This window comes from Alosa pseudoharengus, unplaced genomic scaffold (assembly GCF_046254945.1).
Source record: "Alosa pseudoharengus isolate Yale_2024_CS ecotype anadromous, Long Island Sound unplaced genomic scaffold, YU_APseudo_1.1 YU_APseudo_1.1_scf_16, whole genome shotgun sequence".
Lineage (NCBI taxonomy): Eukaryota > Metazoa > Chordata > Actinopteri > Clupeiformes > Clupeidae > Alosa > Alosa pseudoharengus.
In genome coordinates this window covers 18,594,455-18,617,642 of record NW_027468630.1, presented here as the reverse complement: position 1 = coordinate 18,617,642, position 23,188 = coordinate 18,594,455, and the positions used below count along the sequence as shown (strand labels likewise).

Below are 23,188 nucleotides of genomic sequence, written 5' to 3'. Positions count from 1 at the left end.
TGTGAGACACTGGTTTAATTGAGAAAACCTGTGATATGATTTGAAGTACAACAAATGTTTGGGTGTATATACACATTTATACACACATACAAAACACAAAGATAAAATAAATCAGTAACCAAAACATACAACTTAAAGGCACAGGGAGAACAGGCAGTGGCATAGCCGGTACCTGACCAGACGGTAAAGTTAGCCAGTGACAACGCAGGTAAGAGGGCTTCGTACCCTTCATGATGGTGAGGATACTGTAGTTAGCTTTTCATGCACAATCTCTTTGAAGAGTTTCCGGTCTCTGGTTGAGCCATGTTTCCCAGTTTCCAAAATGGAGTTATAGAACAATGTGTAGAGTGATAACAGTGATGCAGAGAAGGGGGAAGACTGGGAATAAAAATCCCTTTATCTTTTGAGACTGCCTGAGTGGTTTACTCAAGTAAATGTCCTTGATTGGTACATGGGAACAAGGAAACTTCACAATAATTATTTCAAAGGGAAGCATTTGTGTGCTTTGGAGCAGATACAAATATGAGGCACTTAATCCTTGGTGAATTTAAATACAGGATTCATCAGTAGTGCCTTCTCAACAGCAAGAGTTTGTCACTGTTTCTTATGTATTTGAAAGAATCTATGCTATTTAAGAATACAGTCAGCCTAGACAATGCTACAGGTCAAGCAGCAACAGCGACAGTACACAATACTGATAATCGTTATATAATATGAGGACTGGAGTTAAGCCGCCAAAGGACACAACATTTTGCAACACAGTAACTGGAGGGAATAAAACCGTTTGTGGAGTGAATCTTACAATGATAAGTGCATCTACAGGTGACAAAGTACTTTTCTATAAAGGTGAACATCAAACATCAACAAAAACAGTCTTTCCATTTAACAATGTTTCTTGATTATGGAGAATCGAAAATGAAGGCACAGTTGGATGCAGTCATTGCACAGCAAGAGGGGAGCCATCGCCTTGTAAAAACTCCTATTCTTCCAGTTAAAAAAACCCACCCCAAATCCCTGCATCAGGGTTGAGACACTAACCTCCCAACTGTAAAAGCGCAAGATTTTAATATGTGTGCACATGGACATATCAGAGGACAAGGCGACTTTTAGCCGTGAGTTGTTAGTAAAGCCAAGTGGTGAGAGATATACACTTTTTTTAGTAAAGTAAAAAATAAAAAGAGAATTTACACTGTACATCGAACACATTTTGATTTAGGTAATCTCGACTGGTTGGTTCGAGGGGGTGCCATACAGAGAGGCAAGCTTGTGTGGGTCTCAAAACATGAAGTGTGTTGGGGTGGATGATGTTCAAGACTGCTTTAGGATCAGATGGCATGGGCTATCTGTCAGGCTTGAGTGAACAGAGTGTTCACTTCAGAACTGATCTGACAGAAGATCACAGAGCCTCTGAGACACAGTATCCCGGCTCGTTCTCAGAGTTAGACGATACATCTGCAGAAAAAGACAAAGAATGCCTTGTTTTTTTTAACTGCTAAAGTAGACAGAGCAAAGGAGATTTCATATATGAACATGCTGTGGAAAACATAAAGGGTTCGCCGATGTTCAGCCTTCATTAGGAATGTGCTATATACAAGTACATTTTTTTTAATTAGGCTATATGACTTTACTATAAACTGACCATTTACATAATGTTAATGCAATGTTTATTGATGTCATTGTAAACAAACAAACAAATAAATATACATAATATCTATGTATAGAAAATAGTAGTCATAGTGTCATGCAGACAGAATAGTCTTATTGTATGTGTTTGGGAACGCTGTAGCACAGTGGGTGCAGTACCTGTTGGCAGCCTACCTGTGCTTGCATGTTTGGCTCCAGCCGAAGCAGGCAGCCCACCTGAGTGGTTTTCGTATGGATGACTCCTGCGCCTACAAAGTTGGAGGGGTTAGGGTCGACCCCATCCAAAAGAGCGACTCCAAAACCAATGATCTGTGAAGGAACATTGCAGATGAATGATAGAACATTAGAGAAAAGAACACGTGCCACTAGAACTTGAGCAGCAGCAAGCAATAAGATTAGATTCAACCGAACTGGGGCTGGGGGATGTCCGCCTCCTTGTTGTCCCCGTCAAGGTTACCATGGTCCAATAAGCGACTGAAATGCATATTCCACCTATTAGGAGACAGTCACTACTCATAGACCTCTGAAGTTCGCCTACAAAAAAGCTGGCGATTTTTCCTATGAGAAAATAACATGGGGATTTTGAATTATCGCACCTGTTAAACTCTCGCGGGGATGAAAAAGTCTGATATGCAGACGTTTTCCTGAACACACTTTTGTCTTCTGCCTTCCAGTGGATACTGTGATCTCCGGTACGTAAAGGCGGCACACTTATATTTTTGCTACCCCAGAGCTAACTTGCAATGCTACTTGCCATAGGTAGTTAGCTTCAATTAACAACCGGATCTCCTTATATGGGCAAAGATGCCCGTTTTGGTTTTTTTTTGTAGGCGAACTTCAGAGGTCTATTTAGATAATCTTACCTTTGCTTTGGTGACTTCAGTGTCCATGGAATGCTTGGCTTTGAAGATTTTCTGAACCTCCTGCTGTGGACTGATATGCACAATTATAAATGAAACATGGAGTTAAAAGGTTTTCATTAAATACAAGAACCAACACACACACATTTGACATGTTTCTAAGCAAACATCAGTTAATATAGCTATTTTAGTTTAACAAACAAAAATGTCCTACGCGCTTAGTTGTTTCCATCGCTGGAAGAAGTCTTGCGACATCATCTCTGTGGGCTGGAAAAACTTGTTCAAAGTGATGGGCAGCTTAACAGCGATGTTCTGGAGAGTGCCTCCATACCTGTAATGTTTCCAAGCATCAAATACGTGTACTATGTTGTATCTAACATTCTGTGTCTAGGCATCACTTGTTTCATCGAAGTGAAAAATATAAGCGTCTGTTCAGATATGTGTGTGTACAGACATTTCGACTGCACCAAAATGCTGTCAAACAATAGAGACAAAACACAGTACCTGAACTGGATGTTGAGAACAGGTGCTTCTACAAAGTCAGACACGCATTCAATATTGATGATCTGTTGGAGCTGAGCTCCTCCATCCACTGTGGGATCAACTGGTTTCAGATGCACGTTGAGCTGTGAGCAGGCTGGTTAAGGATGGACTGATATAGAGGAAAGACAGGCCCTCACAGACTATTCAATGTTTACAACAGACAACACACCAACCCAACCCAACCGACCGACTGTTCACCTGGTAAGCTTGTATTCATCAGGGCCAACTAACTAGTTTATGTGTTAACAGAATTGATCTCTTTGCTGAAAATAAGCATTTTGCATTTGCATTTCTTTAAGGTCTGCTTTTAAGAGTATCTACTTATACAGCTCAGATGATGGTGTTGTGAGGAGACCGCGACTTGGCTATTCACCATGTAAGCTTGACCTCTGGGTCGGAAGCACTACAAAAATCTCAGAACAGCTTTTACATCTATTAGCATTGCGTTTTAGCTAGCGTGTTGTTGGTATGTTGTAGCCAACTCATCGGCAAGATTAGGCCCTGTCCACACCAACCCATGTGAATTTGAAAATGCATTGTTATCTCTCTGCATCTATCTGTCCATACCAAAACAGCGCATTCTGACACACAAAAAAACAATACTTTTCAAAAACGCTCTCCAAGGTGCATACATCTGCAAATGTCAGGGTCACATCTAAATGTGGATTGGGATTGACTAAAGGAAAAATAGAGAATTTCTGACACAATAATGCATGGTTACCATGACTCTGGCGGAAGCAGTCATTCTCGGAAGTTTACATTACTGTTTGTCCATACTGAAACACAACCCCTTTGTTGTGTTTCAGTCAGACAGGGCCAAAGGGGCTGGAAAACACTGGTGTATTGTGAACAACTATTACATCTACACTGTCTTTAATCTACTGATGGTCTCCACAGAGAAAGATTTGGCCAATTCTGTGATACCTTATATTCCACACAAACTGGATCAGAACTCAAGCAACTCCCACAGCTTCTACTGAATTACACCTACTTCTACTGTTTGAATTTTATTCCTATACATTTTGGAATTTTCTGGTTCTTTCAATGTGTAGGAAACCGGCATTATCCTGTACATGTATGCAAACATACTACACTGTTTATAGGCAAGTTCCTTGGTGAGTTCCTATTTTGAGCTAAAAAATATGAGAAGAATATGAGAAGCAAGAGTTTCCTGGCAGACCACATTGGAGGCAAAATTGAGGAATTGTGTTGAGGTTTTGTTCCCAAAAAACACATACATCCGACCTACAGGAGGAGAAACAAAAGTGTGGGAGTAAGCCGATGTCCACATGACAATTACAAAGTGACAAGAGAAGCATTAAGTGTACTGATTATAAGGGAAAAACAAAAGGCGTTTTGCAGCCTGGGTGACATTTTAACCCGGTGCTTTGGTGGTCTCAATTGTGGATGACAGACAGGGTTACAGAAATACGCTTTGGGGGGTACTACTCACCTAGGTTCTGTCGATACTCTGACTTCAAGCCAATCTGAAGCAGCTGGTTCTCATACAGCACCCCATTGTTCTTGCAGACAAACCTGACCAAGAGACAGTAAGAGATGGTAAGAGACGGTAAGAGGATGCACAACTTTCCCAGATAATTAATTCACCTGTATGTGTACACATATCACACAACAGCCATCCTATGCAGAGAACATTGTGCATCTTCAGTAAGAGCCTTGGTGATTGCTTTTGTGACCCAGACAGCCCTGTGAGTTGCTTGTAGTAAGCTGTAGTGTAATAGAAAGGCGATTCTAATCCAATGCCACAAGATGGCATCCTCAGAGAAAACACTTTGAAGTACATATGCCAACATGGAGTCATTTTGTTGTTAATGTTATAGGCTACATTAAGAATTAACCCCAGAGCCTCTCCCACCTTTCCTGTCATTTTGATTGGAGGGGAAAAACACATGCAGCCACAATAGTTCAGTTCAGTCAATTAAGTGCTTCTCAAGTCCCCTATTCCCTAAAATCAACACCCCAGTGTTATAAACTTGGGTTCACTTCCTTCAGGCACCTTACTTGTCAGTTGGTTCCTGTACATCTGCCAGAATTGAATCAGCCACATGGAAGGACTTTGTTGTGATGCTGCAGCCAAATGTAATACATGCACATGGTGATGTTCTTTTTGTTTCATACTATATGAAAAGTTCATATACATGATGGGCTAACCTGTCTATACAAGCTCCCCACTGGGCTCACTCATTTTTGTACGGCAGTTTTAACTGTCAGTGTGACCATGTTAAATACACACAATACAGATAACATCTCTTTGTAATATAACAAAGCGATATAAAATTGCAGACTCGCGGACAAGCACGAATAAACAAGCATGTCCTCGTCTCTGTGACATCTCTGTCTCACATCCGCGCCTCCTCACCTGGAGAAGTTGTCATCGGCTGCAGGGGCGGCAGTGGCAGGGACAGCGATGTGCGCCGGCGCCGACACCGGTGGGCTGTTCTCTGAGAACACGTCAACAAGCAGGCTCGCTGCAGTGGGAGGGGCAGCGGCAGGAGGGGTGGAGTTAAGGGAGGTGGAGCTTCCCAGACCCAGCAGATCTGTGGAGGAGGCGGCGGCGGGGGCAGCTACCTGCTGTGAGGAAGACAGGAAGAGAACAGTTAGCGCTGGTGTATTTGAAGGCTCCTGGAGCTCTATGATGATTAGCATAACAGGCATCACTCATATTCCGTTTCCTATTTCAATAACTAAAAGAACTAGCATGCAGCCTTGTTGATATACCAATTGATTAGGGCAAATGATACATTACAATGACGCGCAATACATCTTTTACTTGCAACGAACAAACAACCTTACAATACAATGAACAGATTACTCCAGTCCATCCACAAATGCATAGCACTTTGCCAGTACTTACCTGGACTCTGCTGTGTTCAAATGTTAGTGAGATGTGTTCAAATATCATCAGTAGGATAGTGCAACACAGGACATTTTTAGACCCGTTACATCAGTTTCAATTGACTGTTTTTGACAAACGGAACTAGGTTACCAGAAAATATGGAGAGCGTGAGGAAGGTGTGGAGGAAAGCACTGCAAATGCATGCTGCGTGACACAAGCAGGCACTCAAGGACATGCTCTTCCACACACACACACACACACACACACACACACATAGAACACACACTCTTCCACACACACAGACACAGACACAGACACACACACACACACACAGAAGACCTGATAGAATGTCCCAGCAGAGGCTGCTAAGGGGATAGCATAGGCCTGAGGGGGGAGAGGGGTGAGGGGGTTCTGCAGGAAGGAGGCGGAGGACACTGGGCGGGGCCGGTTGGTGGGGGGAGGGGCCGGAGCCAGCAGATCCCCAACAAAGGATGGAGGGGAGGCCTGAGAAGCCCCGGGGAGTGAAAGAGCAGAGGCCCGTAGAGTGGAGCGTGGAGCGCAGAGAAGCGTGAAGAGATTTCAAAATAAAAAAGAGGGAGAGAAGAGAAATGAGGGAGGATTAAGTCATATGAGGAACAGGGAACTGATATGGAAAAGCACCCGTAGATATACAGCAACTCTTGACAAGACGATGGTTGTCTCTCAAAACGCATACTTCCGTCAGGACATTGCTAGTGTGCACATGAGCGCTTATCGGTACTTGCGTTGTGCCCATTTTTCGATGGTTAGTATTGTCCCAATATATGCACTATAAACTTAAACTAAGTATTTGAAGTGTGCAAGTAGGTGGTTTGAGACAGCCATTGTCCAGAATTTCTACATTTCTTTTACAGCAGCAAGTCCCAACATGCTTTTTACACTAAGCCGACCTTCTCCCTCATGTATTTTCTTTCATAGAGTTAGCAGACTCATATCTTTTTACCACCCTAAAATAGTGTTTGTTTTGTCTGCCATATCCAGACAAACGAACACAGCGGGTTGATAAAGTCGTCTTTATAAACAAAGCGTGAAACATCTCAAAAAGCTTTTCACCTTGGCATTTGAGGTGGCACTGGTATGATTTGGGCCTCCGTTGACGTTGGCATTGCGCTCCTTGCGGTTCTCCTCAATATCTGGCACTGTTCCAGGCCCCTTCTTCCTCTTCAGCTTGGCCAAAATGGACGACTCGCGCTCTGGGAAAGGAGGCATCTCCTCCAATACTGTGGCCTAAATGGCCGAAGACAGCAAACAGAGCACAAACGTGACTAAGTACCTGATTTATTTAAAAACAATCTATTTTTCCATTCACAGATGGGCCTGCAAACTATGCACTGGGGAAATAATTACATTACAAAGCAGCTGTACTTCCTCTTTTGACCTAAATGAGGTTGGGCAATAAGCTCCGAAGAGTGCAATGATCAAGACAGGATACATATTTATACATCACCTAACCTTATTAACTCTTCACACACACACACACACACACACACACACACACACACACACACACACACACACACACACACACACACACACACACACACACACACACACACACACACACACACACACACACACACACACACACACACACACACACACACACACACACACACACACACACACACACACACACACACGCGCGCGTAAGGTATATACAGAGTTCTGCAACTCATTGTCCATGAAGCCAATCCTCACCAGTATGTCTGTGCTGGCGACGCAGCTGAGGCGAAGGTACTCCACCGCCCGCTGCTGCAGCTCCACGTCTGCGTTGCGGAGCTGACTGTCAGAGCGCAGCACTTCCTGGATGGTGCCCTTCACCTCGGGGAACAGGTTGATGAACTTGATGTAGGCCGAGAGCAGGAGAGCTCTGGTGGGCACCGAGCACAGGTGGAACTTGGAGTGCAGCAAGTTGAACTGAACTAGTGGGCTGCAGAGACAGAGGGGAAGAGGGCCTGTTTCAATGGGGCTTATGCCGAGCACAGCATGACATGAAATCCACATTTTGGAGCATAGGACATATATGGAACAATGGCGGGGGTCCTGAGAGCTTTGGAGCCTTTAAGCTAAGTCTTAAATTGGCCTACATTATATTATATATAGATTATATATTTTTTTAAGATGACAAATACAAAACATAGACAACCCCAAACACAGTCACTTTCCAAATGGCTCATTGCATGCTAGTAGATCTGGCCCTAATTGAAAGACAATGCAGTCTGTCTAAAACTTGTAGACATGGTAGATTTTGCTAGTACAGAAACATAAGAAAGCTAATGAACTGAATAGTTAGACACGAGCAGCATGTGTTAAATTAACTGGAAAATCTTACTCCAAGTTATTATAATGGGCCATGTGTCAACTAGTTATATTGTGAATATATTTTCAGAAAACATCACAAGAGAGGGCACTGAATTCAGCCTCTAGAGGGCGCCACAACCCCACATTGCAGAAAACTGTGTCCGGCCATCTACAGGCTGATTGGTGTACAGTCACTAAATGTACTCATATGTTAATTTATTGTATGGCCCCCCCATGAACAGAATTCCACGAAACTTGGAAGGTGTGTTATAATGATACACTTCAAATCAAAAACACATACGAAATCGAAAAACATAAGAAAAAAGATATTAATATAAAACTGTGTCCGGCCCACCGTCCTTTCGGGAGGCCCGGTGCGGTGGGTGGGCGATGGCGATGAAAAACAATGGTTCCGGGTCATCCTTGTGGGGCTACATGCCCACCAAGTTTTGTGGAGCCCGGTCTTTCAGTGTCCCGAGAATCGTTGACACAAAATCCGGAAGAAAATAAACTCTGACTAAAACCTACAGTGCCTTGCAAAGTATTCACCCCCATGCTAAAGTTCACTAAAAAGAGGAATACAAATAACTATCATTGTACTTGCATTATGTATTTGTGGGTACCTACATATAGTTGTTACATTGTAATACTAAGTGCTTTTACAAAACTGCCAATTTGACTACATTTTCATCAGAGGCAAAGAGCTGACCTGAGACCTGCTGGATGGGGTAAATCTGGTCATGATAGATTTGATATACAAACCATTCTTAGCTCCAGTCAAGGCCTCATTGTCTTCAGTGTACATGTAACAGCTGTGCTGCTACACCCTTGTTACTCTTTGATACAGTGGAATAAACCTATTAAGTGTACCAGTTAATTACTTACATGTACATATGATATGTATGTTGGGTCTTCGATGTCTTGGAACAGGTCTACTATAATTCACATGTACTGTGTGGTGTAACAGCAGACACGTTTCAACACATCAATTACAGGATGCATGGCATCATTGACAGGATGTATATAATATGTACATGTAAGTACTTAACTGGTACACTTTATTTTAATGGGTTTATTCCACTGTATCAAAAGAGTAATACATGTGTACCAACACAGTTGATACATGTACTACAGTATGTAGGGTAATGGCAGACATGTTCCAAGACACCAATGACACAACATACATGTAATATGTAATTGTAAGTACTTAATTGGTGCACTTAATTTTAATGGGTTTATGCCACTGTATCAAAGAGCAATAAGTGTGTACCAACACAGTTGATATATGTACTATGTAGTGAATTAGTAGACCTGTTTCAAGACATCGAAGACACAACATACATGTCATATGTACATGTAAGTAATTAACTGGTACACTTAATAGGTTTATTCCACTGTATCAAAGAGTAACAAGGTTGTAGCAGCACAGCTGTTACATGTACACTGAAGACAATGAGGCCTTGACTGGAGCTAAGAATGGTTTGTATATCAAATCTATCATGACCAGATTTACCCCATCCAGCAGGTCTCAGGTCAGCTCTTTGCCTCTGATGAAAATGTAGGCAAATTGGCAAAGTTTTGTAAAAGCACTCAGTATTACAATTTAACAACTATATGTAGGTACCCACAAATACATAATGCAAGTACAATGATAGTACATGTTGTTACACAGGTTGTACCACTGTACCTAATTACGTAGGTACACTGTAACAGCGACACATTAAAATAAAGTGTTACCAAAAAATCTTTTGGAAATTGATCTTAATCCCTTAATTAAAAAAACACTGAGGGAAAATCCAAACTTTAAGGACACCAATTTTCTTTGTGAATGAATAATGTATCGTAAATAAATAAATGTTCTTCCTTAAAATACAGGGGTCATAAGGATTCGACACCCCTATGTTAAATTCCCATAGAGGCAGGCATAATAATGTTCTTCATTATTATTATGTGATGATGTGGGGCTATTTTAATTCCAAAGGCCAAGGAAACTTTATCAGGATGCATAGTATCCTGGATCCATGAAATAACTGGCCTTTAAAAATGAAAATCTGCCTGCCTCTATGGGAATTTAACGTAGGTTTAACATAGCGGGGTGAATACTTATGCACCCTGTATTTTAATGAATTATTTACAATACATTATTCATTCACAAAGAAAATTGGTGTCCTTCAATGTTTTGCAAGACACTGTATATGACCGCCGCTTTGCTAGCGCAGCGGTCATAATGATGCTGTGGGTTCACACTCGCTACATGAAGGCTTTACCACTAAACCACTAAAACCGCACCAAAAAGGCACCTCTATCATGCTGTACGTTGGTGAAAGCATACCTAGACCGTGGATCCCCCGCAATAAGATTTCCAAATTCTCCCAGGATGTACCCTCCAACCTTCACTAGATTCTCATGGCAAGCTGGGGCTTGCAAAGCCTGCGGAAGGAGGATAAGGAGGGATTGGTGAGATTGGAGGGATTTCCTGTGAAGCTCAAAAAGGACAAGTGTTGTTTAAAAGGGAGACAGAAAATGGGTTGGCAAAAATCCGATTTTTTTTCAGATTTTTGGGGGAGAGAGAGAGGGGGAGAGGGGGAGAGAGAGACAGAGATAAGGTGGGCAAATCGACACAAGGCTGGGAGGAGCTTGGTGTTTGCGGGAGATTTGTTGCTCGAAAGTGCAGTGGCAAAGAGGAACAGGAAGCCTCACAACTCAAAGATAATCTGACGAGGCAGATCTGAGTAAATGATTTGCTTTCAGTTCCTGGTCACAGAATGGCAAAAGAAATGATAACTGCAATTTCAACCACCATAGACAAAGCTGAAATTGATGTCTATTCATCTTTTGTTCATAATATCGATCATTATTACTTTCATGCATGTCGGTACAGCACAGAGCATGAGGATGTGGGGGGAAAAGGGGGGGGGGGGGGGGGGGGCGCTTCAACTACACCCGTGTGCTTCATGCAGACTGGCACATAAATCTACATTATTTACTGAGGACCACGGAGGGAGGGCTGGGCAAAGTAGCCGATGCAAAATTAATCCCTCATGCCAGCATGAATGAAACAGCGGCTGCGGAGACCAGACAACCTATGACAGTATGGTGGGGATTAATGCTGTTGGATCTTGGAAGTGACCTACCAGTGTGAGACAGTTATGTAGAGACAGACACAAGCCGAGACTGAGGGAAGCAAGAACAAAATGGGTTTTTGTGAAAAGCCCCTTTCATAGAGGAGGCACCCCTACACTGCCATGACTGGAGAGAGAGAGAGAGAGAGAGAGAGAGAGAGAGAGAGAGAGAGAGAGAGAGAGAGAGAGAGAGAGAGAGAGAGAAAGAGAAAGAGAGAGAGAAAGAAAGAGAGAGAGAAAAGAGGAGAGAGAAAAGAGGAGAGAGAGAGAGAGAAAGAGAGAGAGAGAGAGATTGAGAAAAGAGGAGAGAGAGAGAGAGAGAAAGAAAGAGAGAGAAAAGAGGAGAGAGAGAGAGAGAGAGAGAGAGAAAGAGAGAGAGAGAAAGAGAGAGAGAGAAAGAGAGAGAGAGAGAGAGCAGTTGCTATGGTGAGAGAAGTGAAGTGCACTAGCCCTGGCAAGCAGACGTGCGGGTGGCCGGACTTTCCCTGAGCACGAGGGACGGGGGGAGCACAGAGGACTGTTGTGAGCAGACAAGTTAAACACAGACAGTTAGACATACTTACTACTCATTGGTGTCAATTAATGACTACATTATTTCTGATTATTTAAACTCCACACAGATAATAAACATGAGAAGAAGAACTGCAGATCATATGTAAGAAGCAGATGTCTTTCTATGATGTATTGCATATGAACTGGTTATGCCAAGTGCATTAAAAACAAACTTAAAATGAGAACTTAATGTAGTAGTTGCACCATTGTCAAAGTAGTTCCTATGCCACATTAACACAGAAGCAGGAAGTTACTGAAAGCAGAAACATCGGACACTGTACCTCAAAGACAGTCTTAGCAGCATAGCCTTGCACATCGTCTCTGTTAATAACAATCTGGATGACCCGATACCAAACTTCCTCGCTGACGTAATCTCCTGCGATTCTGATGAGGTTCAGGATGGTGTCCACGTACCAAGTGTAGTCCACTGCATATTTCTCGGCCAAAATAGCCACCTTCAGCACCTATAGTGCACATAGATGCAAAAAAGTTTGCGGTGACTGTTTACGACATATTACCATATTACTTACAACCATACTCTGAGGCAAAGATTATGGCTGTGAAACAGGACATACAATTTCCTCTCTAATGGAGTAGTCGGCTGTCTCCAGGTAACTGAGCATCTCTGCTACAATCTGTTTGGCATTGCTCCGGTCACACATGGCATAGAGGAGGTCCACAGCCCGCTGCCTCACACTCACATCTCTCTCCGTCTGCAGCATTGAGACAGAGGCAGACAAACAAACACAAAACACAGAGATTATGTTATTGTGCTCTCAAATTAAAACAAGATGTTTCTCTTGAGACAGAGAATGTAGAACAAAATGTACACAGCGTAGATTGCACACTGGTTACCTTGAGAGCATTGATGACTGTTTCAATGTGTGTTTTGACGGCCTCGTGGGAGAACTCGGAGCTGGCCAGCGTGCACATGCTTTCCAGGGCAAGATAGCGCAGGTTGGTTTCTCTGTGCTGTAGGAACTGGCCCAGCTGGTTGCATGCCCTCACCAGCAGGGTTGGCTCACTGTATGGATTCAGAAGCATTGCAGTTATGCACCAAAAACCTTTTTTATTAACTCAACTCATTTCCCCCTCTGGGACAATAAACAAATGAATGAACTATTTAAATTAACTAATTAACAGACTAATAAACTAAATAACAAACAAACCAACTAACTAACTGTTTCAGACAGTTACAGTATGTGACTTTAAGACACAGAACATTTGAGATTGCATCAACTCTGCTGCCTCTGGTGTGAGGTCTGCCCTGGCCAGCACTGACCTGTCATGGTGAATGATGAGGCTGATTGCCTCGAACAGCACAGCATTCTTAGCGTTTGAGTGCTGGACCTTCTTGGACTTGGGAGGTTCCTGGGCCTTGTTAAGGATGGTTTCCAAACACTCGGTCAGACGCCCTCGGATAGCAGCATCCTCTGCAGGAAAACACCGGAGATGGGTTCAAGCTAATCACCTTTTAAATCGTACATAATTACATCTGTCATGTAGAAAACCGACACACTGCACATACCTGGTGGAGGGTAACATTGCAAGAGTCGCAGTAGTTTCACCGACAGCCAGGGTGCTGCGACAAAGTAGTATGTGTAATCCTGTAGATCTGTGGAGGCTGACGTGACAATCTTGAGGGGGCACAATATAGGACAAATTCACACCAGAAAATGCTTGCTCAAATCATGAGAAACTAACAACACTTCTTGTTAGCCAGGCCTGAGGCCTCTATGTTCTAAAAGGCCATATAACTTCTTCTACAGGTGATAGCGCCTTGCATATGTGCAACGGCTCAGTATTCCCTATATTATGGGAGCTCCACCAAGATGGTGCACCTGAATTGTTGTCCACACCAGTATAATGACAATAAATAAATTCAATTCAATGTAATGCAATTCGATACAGCATGAGCCCATCTTACCCTGCTGAGTCGGGCCACGGCCAGAGAAACGGAGGTCTTAAAGTCGTCTGGGTTCTTCTGAGCCAGCGTGGTGATGAGGCTGGTGGCAGCAGTCACTACGCCCTGTGCAAGAGGACAACTAATTCCATTACAAAAGCAACCTTAAAATCACAGGCAGGCAACAGCAGGCATGTAACTGAAGTGTTCCGTTCGTAGAGCGCATGCTGTGACACTTAGCTTCCACTATAATCAATGGAACTGGCTACGCCAAGCGTGATGGTGGCGCATACATTTGAAAAAAGTAGACCGGTCTATACCAATGGAACGCTTCAATTGCACACCCGCTGCAGCTCCGGCTGTCAGTATGTGGTTATCGCTACATCAATACAACCTTTATAATCCTGTTGAACAACAAAACATGATGCAAATTTTTAGACTGAACTGAAATGCACTCCTACACTTTTCTCTGCTGCTAAATTCTATATATTCTACCCACCTCAATGTGAACTTAACTTATAACAATCAGTGCTCTGTTACAAGTCTACTTATGCCCTGTCTTTTGTTGTCTGTTGTCTGTCCTGTCCCTTACTTTTAAGTAGTACCTGCACTTTATGTATATCTACAGTAGAATGTTACAGTAGAATGTGTGTGCACTAAATGTAGCCTGTCTCAAATTATTTTTTTATATGATTTAAATGTCAACACCACTTGATCCATAGTGAAACATTTCGTCTCACTATATACAGTGTATATGGTTGAAATGACAATAAAACCCACTTGACTTGATCAAATGTGCATCCACTCTGTTTGAGTTGAGGCTATGCCCATACTTACCAAATGCTGGTCATTGAGAAGGTGGACCACGCGGGCAGTCCACTCACCCATGGGGACCAAGTCTGGTGAGGTTCTGTTGAGGCGCAGCAAGCAAAGAGCTGCACTCTGTTTCACACTGTCCATCGTGTCCCTATACAATATACAATAAACACACACACACACACACACACACACACACACACACACACACACACACACACACACACACACACACACACACACACACACACACACACACACACACACACACACACACACACACACACACACACACACACACACACTGAATTTCCAAGAGCAATATTCATGTCAGGTGACATCATTCCGTCTTGGAAGCGCTACAATCCAGCTCACCCTGCTACCAGGATGCGCGGCACATCTGCTGCAAACGCCTCTGCCATTTCTCTGCTTCCCACATTGGCTATACAGTGGAGGGCCAGGTTCATGAAGGTGGGATTTCTGCTGGCCAAGTCATTCTTAATGGCGTTGTTGATGAGCCTGATGAGATCGCTGTTGGAGTTGACTAACACTGAGATGAAAAGGTAGCCCTGTAAGGACAGAAGAGCGAGGCTTACAAACATGCATACTACACAGGGACAGACTAGATCAACCTGACACGCACATTGAGCATGAAGAAACATGCATCTATGAGAAGCGATAAGCTAAGAGCAACTAGGATTCAGAAGGGACAAAAATTGACCAGAAGCTCTTATTACATGGACAAACTTAATTTGTAGGGACAAACTTACGATTTGTTTTTCTGTGTATTTGTTGGAACTCAGGAGGTTAACTGCCTCCATATGACCAAAATCGATATCATGGCCCAGAAGGAAAATGAAAAGGAGTTTGCACACATATTTCTTCTTGCTGTAGCCATCCAGAGCCTTGTCACCTAATGCACAGAACAAATTAGGTCCAATTGTTGAAATGTTTGATGCTTCAAATGTCCAACATGCCTAATAGCAATTAGGTTAATGGTTTATTTAAAGGAATGATTTGGTGTGGACACAACTTTCATGTGTGAGCAAAATTATGTTAATCTGAGCAGTTTCGAGATAGGCTCTTGCTTGCCTTAGCAACACAATGGCTTATAGCTTGGTAGCAGTGGAGTCATGTCAAAATAAATAGCTATTTTCAAATCACTGACAAGGCTCAAAATAGCCTTATACTTCAGTGGTAATGTGGAGAACATCACATCAACACATTGAAAGTGTACAGAGAGGTTATAATAAGGACTGTTAATGAAGTCAGTGTATTACCTTCCTTTGTATTCCGGTAGCTTCAAATAAGTGGGCGAGTTTAACTTCTGGCTATATCTGGCTGAACGTGATGCATGTTTACAACAGACACGCGTCACGTTCAGCCAGATCTGCACAACACTGCAAGAAGTCGAACGCACCCGTTTTGAAGCTACCGGAATACGATGGAAGGTAATACACGGTCTTCATTGGTTTGAAAATTGACGTGGCTGTATGGCCGCTGCTACAGTACAACCTATAAGTCATTTTGTTGCTGATGCAAACAACGGTCTAACTCAAAACTCCCTTTTGCTCCCAAGAAAACGTTTGAACTCCTTACCAAACCAATAATTTAAGTTAATGATGCTACGGCTAAAGAGCAAAACACATTCAGCCATGCTTTACAATCTGCACTGTTGCAGAGCAAACAGACTTCATGTACGTTTTACCACCATCGAGTGCTGCACGAAGTAGCCTAGTATTAGAAGTCTTGGGCCTCTTGCATGTTACTGAGTGTCTGCTAAGGCTAATACACTCCTAAACACATGAGCGTGTTCACAGAGAATGTACAGGTCAAGCTCAAAACAACCAGATATAGCAACATCAGGAGTGATTGTGCTCTGCCGGGGAAGGGGGGGGGGGGGTGAGCCAGGGACACAAGCAGAGGGAGCGAAGATAGTGGGAGAAAGGAGTGTGGTTTGATGGTGAGGTGGGGAGGGAGAGGGAGAGGGAGAGAGAGACCGAGAGAGAGAGAGACAGAGGAGGGCTAGTGAGGGGTGAGTCAGCAGCATGGGACAGGAAGCTGACCGTTGCACTTTCTCTCCCCTGAGAGGAAGTGGCAGCCCAGTCCTCCCGGCTCATTCACTCACTCCACACCGAAACATGGCTTCAACACTCAAAAAAGGCCAAAACTGGAACAGCTCTTTTCTTTCTTTCTGTGCATGGAAAACCTGGTCTTGGCTCTAAATCTGCTGCAGACAATGGTGATGGTTATGCATTTATGGGCTCACGTAAAAGGAGGCCAAACTATGCAATTTAAGGGGACACATTAACATCCTATGCAAGCAGCACAAAGCTGAGAGAAAAAATGGAAAGTGAGTGGAGTGGGGGGGGGGGGGCAGAACCATCCCGTGATTGGGATTAGGTGAAGGAATGAGACGAGGATTAGACCACTTTCAAAGGGCAGGAAAAGGAAGAAGGAATATGGTGGTAGTCCCAGTCTTTGTGTGTGTGTGTGTGTGTGTATTTTCTACAAATGTAGCTAGTGTTGTGTCCATGCTTGCTGTTCCATGGGAGATTCTCAGGACTAGTCGTGGCGAGCTGCACCCTTGTTCTCTGCTGGGGCTAATGACTCAACAAATCATCCAGCCTGGCTCTAACCTATTCCCATGTTGGCCTTAAACACGCTTCTTTTCAGTATTTATTTGAAAACTGCTGACCATGGCAGGATATCAACACCCAACTTCACATTAAAAGCACGGGATTTGTCTGGACCCGGAATTAATCTCTCATGTAAATCTCATATTAGCCTATTCTTCTATGAGATTTGTCAACTTACCTTTAAACTTGGAGCGTATATTGGCCAACTCTTTGTTTATCCTTTTGATCTCAGCTTCCTTGCTTTTACCTGTGAAGAGATGGCAATGTATTGAGGAGTGTGTTCTGAAACTTACAGTTTCAGAAACTCCTACATCTAGATGTTTTTTTTATTTTATATTTTATAAAGCCACCTTTTTTTATACAAAACAGTTAAATAGCTTACATATAAATGTCAAATGCATATAAACTTTAAATTAACTTAACTAATTAAATGTTTCTTTTGAAATTAAATATGTGGGCTAAGTGTTAAAACAAATGGTAACTTAATGTCAGAATAGCAATATTGCTAATATATTAGCAATGTCATGATATTTTTAAACTAAACATTCATTAAGTAGAACTGCTGATTTAACAAAATATGGTTTGTACTACAAGGTTTGTACACTACAATGACCAAACTCATATTGTGCATAGGTGCTTCTATTCTATGACAAAACTCATATTGTGCATAGGTGCTTCTATTCTGACAAAACTCATACTGTGCATAGGTGCTTCTATTCGTTGGTACACCAGTCACAAAAATTGATATCAGAGGAACATAGGGTTTTGACAATAGCTTTCCTTTGGACATGATGAGCACACACACACATCTAGAATCAAAAATCCCCTTCTAACAATGTCAAGATAGTCTCCTGGTACTGATTTAGTTAAATACAGATAGGCCTAAATAATGCTGCTAATATTAATTTCATGTAAAAAAAGAGCAGAAAACGAAAATGTTGACACAACACCATGAAATTGAACGGATGCTATATAGACAACACAGGCCTCTTGACCTGAAACACCACAATAAAATTAAACTCTTTGTAAAAGCCGTACACTGACGGGCAGAGGCCAAATCATCAGTGTTACCGTCACACTGTCAAGCACACCAAGCGTTTCTTTTCTCTAAGAAACACACCACCCACACCACCACCCTGTGCCATCTGAAGCCACGCTGGACAGCAGCATTTCAAGGGCAGAGATATAACGGCTCTAAATAGAAGCTCATCTGTTCTAAGGGCCACTGGGGACTGTGGGGGAAAGGTGGCTACAGATGTGGGCCAGCCAAGTTTAGCCTAAATAGACACATGAACAGGAGAAGCGCGAAATATGATAATATCATAACCGTCATCCTTGGTATGCAATGCAATTCTACTGCAAATTTTGCAGTGCTTCTCAATGACTTGACAATGATTATTTAAAGCTTTAACAATTGAATAATTAAAGAAAGATACTGAATAATTTAAACTTGAGTGTCATTTCATATGCTACACAAGGCTACACTACTATGTGTGACCCCCTCTCCTTCAATTCATGTTGTGAAAGTGAGATTAAATGTTGTTCCTTTTCAATGAGGAAGTAGTCAATAACCAACAAACTGGAACCATCTTAACAAAATAAGATCCTAATTCCTAAGAAAAATGGTTAGTCTGAGTGGTCAGATTGAGGTTAACACAATTAGTGTTATATAAAAGTGACTGATTGCAAACTGGTTCATGAGTGGTTCTTTCCCAGGGGCTGTACTCCAAGCAGATGTAGGTTATTACTTTCAGTGAATCACCTCAAATCTCCAGTACAGCTCCCTAAGAACCAATCATAGCCTACATGTTTACAACTGAACTGACCAAACATTAAAGAGAAGGCCAGATTTATAGCTTTCTCTCATAATGACAACTGAAAACAATTCACCAGAGCCTAACTGTCAGTCATACTAGTTTACCAGTTCACCACATAGGGCATCAATACACATCTACCAGTTATGTATGAACAGTGAAGTTAACGAAACTCTTAAAAATGTGAAAAACGTGAACTTGAAGAAGTGAAAATTTAACAATATAAACTATGAAAATTGAACAACTTGAAGCTACATCTATCATGTGTGAACATGCTTAACAAAATATGGCAACGAATATAATCAGTGGGAGCCCTGTGCTTGTTTCCCTGCAACAAGAAGGTTCCATCTGGGGGTGATGGAAGACAGTGACACCCTCAGTGTGTTTGAAATGTCCAGTCGATTGCGCAATTTGGTCTTAGTTGCAGTCATTGCCGAAAACCCGGCCTTGCATAGATACGTGGTGGGAAATGGTAGCAACGTTTTCAGCGCTTTAACGGCTATCTCGCGATATTCTGCTTTGGTTTTCATTCAAAAACCCGCCAGAGAGGTTTCCTCATAGCCTACATAGGCTATTGACATTAAAGTTGAAAATACAGCTGCTTAATATATAAAGACTTAGGCCTACACAATATTGATAATTTAAAATCAAAAATCACATAGGCCTATTATTTAGGAGGACTACCCTCGCAAAAAAGGGTATGTTTGTTTCAAATGAGTAGCCCTCCATATGATTTCGGGTCTTCAGGTAGCCCTCATTCCCAAAAAGGTTGGAGACCCCTGGCCTACACACTCTTAAGACCACCGTCATTTGCCATTTCGATCAACTGCTCTTCCTCCTGCGCTGACAAGTTAGGACTATTCGGGATATTGACAAATGGGTTGCGGACCCACTCATTGGTTTGCCGTGGATCTTTGGAGGATGGGAAGAACGCTCAAAGTCATTTGAAAGCGCAACAAGGTGATCGCGCACCAGCTGCGAGAGAAAGGGCCCTGCCTCAGTCTCTCCCAAAACCCCCACTACTGTTTGGAACACATCAAATACACCCCGATCCACTCGTCGTACCCACAAATCAAGCTTGGCTTTAAATGCAGCGACTTTATCTGCCAGTTTAAAGACAGTCGTCATTCTCCCCTGCAGTGACAGGTTGAGGTCATTAAGCAACCCGAATATGTCACACAGGTAAGCGAGTTTTGACACCCAGCCCTCATCACTAAAATATGGAGCTAACGGTGACTTTTTTTCTGTAAGAAATCTCTGCAGCGGCTCTCGCAACTCAAACACTCTGGCCAGTGACCTGCAACCAACCAACTTGGATAGCGTACCACGGTGACCCATTCACCCTCTCTAACAACTGCCTCAATATCCTCTGACATATCATCAATTCGCCTATGGACAGTGCTTGCAGAAAGCGGTACCTGAGCTATTTTTTTTTTAGCTGCAGCCTCCCCAAGGAGTTCATTGCACATGCCTTTACCAGCAGGCAGAATTAACTCTTCCCCAATAGTAAAGGGCTTCTTAGATTTAGCAATCCGACTAGCCACTATGAGGCTTTTAGCGCAGCCACGTTCACAGATGTGGTTGCTTTACGCACTAGTTTTTTGTCCTTCTTGTTCGCGTTTCTTACGCTCAAAGAACTCAAGGGGTTTGTCTTTAAATGTAGGATGCTTGGACTCTAGATGTCGAATTAGCTTTGATGGTTTCATTGCTTCGTTTGACAACTTATCGCCAAATACCACACATAAAGGACTTGGTGCATGCGAGTCACCGGTCTCTGCGAAACCATATTTTAAATATGACTCGTCATATTTCGTATTGAATGACCCCTTCTTTTTCTTTGAGGTATCTGCCTCACCATCGTCAGTGGGTATTATTGCGAATGTGACATTATTGCGAATTAAATTGAGTTTATTTAGTTTGCATGCATTTTTTTAACTCTTGTCGTAGGCTACGGCCAGGTGGTTGGGGACCGCTGATCTAGGGCACTACTGGGTTCATCAAATATTCAAGAGCTCTTCCTTTGTTCTGCTCGCTGTGTGCAAAAATGCTGTTGACATGTACCGGACAGTGTTAAAACATCAACACTAGTCTATCCAGTATGCAGTAGCCTACTACGATATTACAGAGGTAGTGAGACTGAAAATGGCTGCATTCTACTTCCTATGTTCAAAGGAAACAACATCAACAAGCCTTACTCTTAAAATACAAACACACGAGTCGACTGGACTGTATCCATAATATCATCATCAAGTGACATAGACCAGACATGAAAAACTTATTGACCAGTCTGAGGTCGGCTAGATCTGTAGCATGGATTTTTACAAGGAAATGTCTGGATTCCGGGAACGAACCTTCGCCCACTGAATACTTCAAAGATGTTGCTCTCTTGGCCTAGGACGTGCCTCTATTACTTTAACGTTAAAGCTACCTCAGTGGGCTGTGGAGGTGTTAAAGCATAACAGTTAAGATCCCTGATCATCGACAACTTAGTATGACACTTTTGAATGACATTTGTTTACTTAACTTAACTTCTTGCTAAGTTAAGGTCATCAACTTGCTGCACAACTGACTTCCAGGTTCACTGTCAAACACGGAGGAAACATAGCTGCTAACGTCGCCAGGTGTTTCTAACGCTGCCAGGTCTTTACCATTTTGTTAACGTTGCATTATCTCTGTAGCACTTCAAAAGAATCGGCAACGTCACCCATCAGATTTCAAATTAGCTAGGTAGCTCGTAGCTAACTACCGATAGCTTTTACTCATCTTCCTGGCTCACGTCACACCCACATCTTGATTAGCCGAGTCAGACAAGATATGTTATCTAACGCTACACATCAACCTAAACTGTACCACAACTACACAGCGACACATTAAGCCGCTACGTTTGTCTGCAGCCTGACACCTATTACGAGACACACCGCCTATGCCATAATAATATGGACAAGTTATACCAGTTAGCTATGATAACTGGTTAACGTTAGTTGCCCAATTTGAGGTCAGCCAACTACAATGCTACCTGACATTAGCCATGTTAGCAGACGTGAAAAGTTAACCAACTAGCAGCTAACGTTAGCTAACTAATCAGTATTAATGCCCTGCTTGCAACACCAGAAAACTAATATGCCAAACATTTCGCGTCTTTCATCCATTTTTGTCCCGCCAGATCCAAAGGTGCTCCGAGGGGAACAAGCCCATGTTGTTGACTCGGCTAGCTAACCGTACGTGCTAGTATATATTAGCTTACTTTCTAAGTTTGTCTTGTGATCTTACTGGCTAATGTTAGCTGGCTAGTTTGACACAGCTAGCTAGTCAGCTAACAGTTCACGTTCCTAGTAAACAAGCAGGAAAGATTTTCACTTACAATTTCTTATATCAGAAATGAAAACAGCAAGGCCACGCATTCCATCACCCTTGGAAACAGCAGGCATGTTGCTTTTGGGCCGATTAAACCGTAACGTTAGTTCAAAGCGTGATCAGTATGATATTTTCTTCAATTTTCTTGCTTAGTTTGAAATGAGGGTGAAACCTGGGAGGAGGACGGTCGTGGAGTTCGTGACCGTTCGAGGAGCTTTCGGTTCCTACAGCGTCAGTAAAATCGAATTCCTACGTGCTGAGAACGCGCACATCTGTTTGGGCGTGAAAAAGTGGTACACAGCATGGCGAGAACGAGCATGTGTGTGACCTCAACAGCCACGGAAGTTGGTAACAAACTATTCCCATGTGTTGGGCGGCATTTTTTAAAGACGAAAGTGTATCCAGAGGAAGTCTTATTAGACATTTTCTCTGGTGTATCCAACCTATTTGCCTAATATTATATTATGGCTATTATTTCCTAAGTTATCTAGCTGGTTTACGAGATGTTGAGCCTGCAGACTAAACTTTACTTGTCAAGAAGACGAGCATAAGACAATTTAATGTTGTAAGTAAGTGAAAGAGTGGGCACTGTGAAACTTTAATAATTACATTTTAAAGGTTTTGTTGTAGGCTATTGTCGTAATTCTATTCAGGGGTGGACCATTTAATCAAGGTTCAGCCAAGGTAATCCCGCTCTGGGATAGTTATAGGCCTAGATTGCTTATTTCCAGATTTAGGATTTTG

The 23,188-nt window shown here is 42.6% G+C and overlaps 1 protein-coding gene across 3 annotated transcripts; it reads right to left on the bottom strand.

The window, feature by feature from the left end:
- LOC143125655 (AP-2 complex subunit alpha-2) lies at positions 1-22,739 on the bottom strand. Of its 3 annotated transcripts, XM_076287325.1 has the most exons (22): positions 22,452-22,736; positions 17,455-17,523; positions 15,408-15,550; positions 15,013-15,206; positions 14,659-14,788; positions 13,846-13,947; positions 13,447-13,555; positions 13,201-13,351; positions 12,774-12,942; positions 12,494-12,631; positions 12,200-12,382; positions 10,577-10,674; positions 7,642-7,873; positions 6,997-7,170; positions 5,428-5,639; positions 4,501-4,583; positions 4,203-4,292; positions 3,009-3,132; positions 2,719-2,835; positions 2,508-2,577; positions 1,819-1,953; positions 1-1,452 (listed from the first exon to the last, which is right to left on the bottom strand). In XM_076287325.1, the coding sequence occupies exons 1-22, from the start codon at positions 22,516-22,518 to the stop codon at positions 1,375-1,377; spliced, it is 2,868 nt and encodes a 955-aa protein (XP_076143440.1). In that variant the 5' UTR covers positions 22,519-22,736; the 3' UTR covers positions 1-1,374. The 3 variants fall into 3 exon arrangements, with proteins under 3 accessions (XP_076143440.1, XP_076143438.1, XP_076143439.1); XM_076287323.1 differs by lacking the exons at positions 1-1,452; positions 1,819-1,953; positions 2,508-2,577; positions 2,719-2,835 and adding an exon at positions 5,070-5,135 and having other exon boundaries at positions 3,021-4,292; positions 22,452-22,739; XM_076287324.1 differs by lacking the exons at positions 1-1,452; positions 1,819-1,953; positions 2,508-2,577; positions 2,719-2,835 and adding an exon at positions 5,070-5,135 and having other exon boundaries at positions 3,021-4,292; positions 5,428-5,636; positions 22,452-22,739.
- Positions 22,740-23,188: the final 449 nt, after the last annotated feature.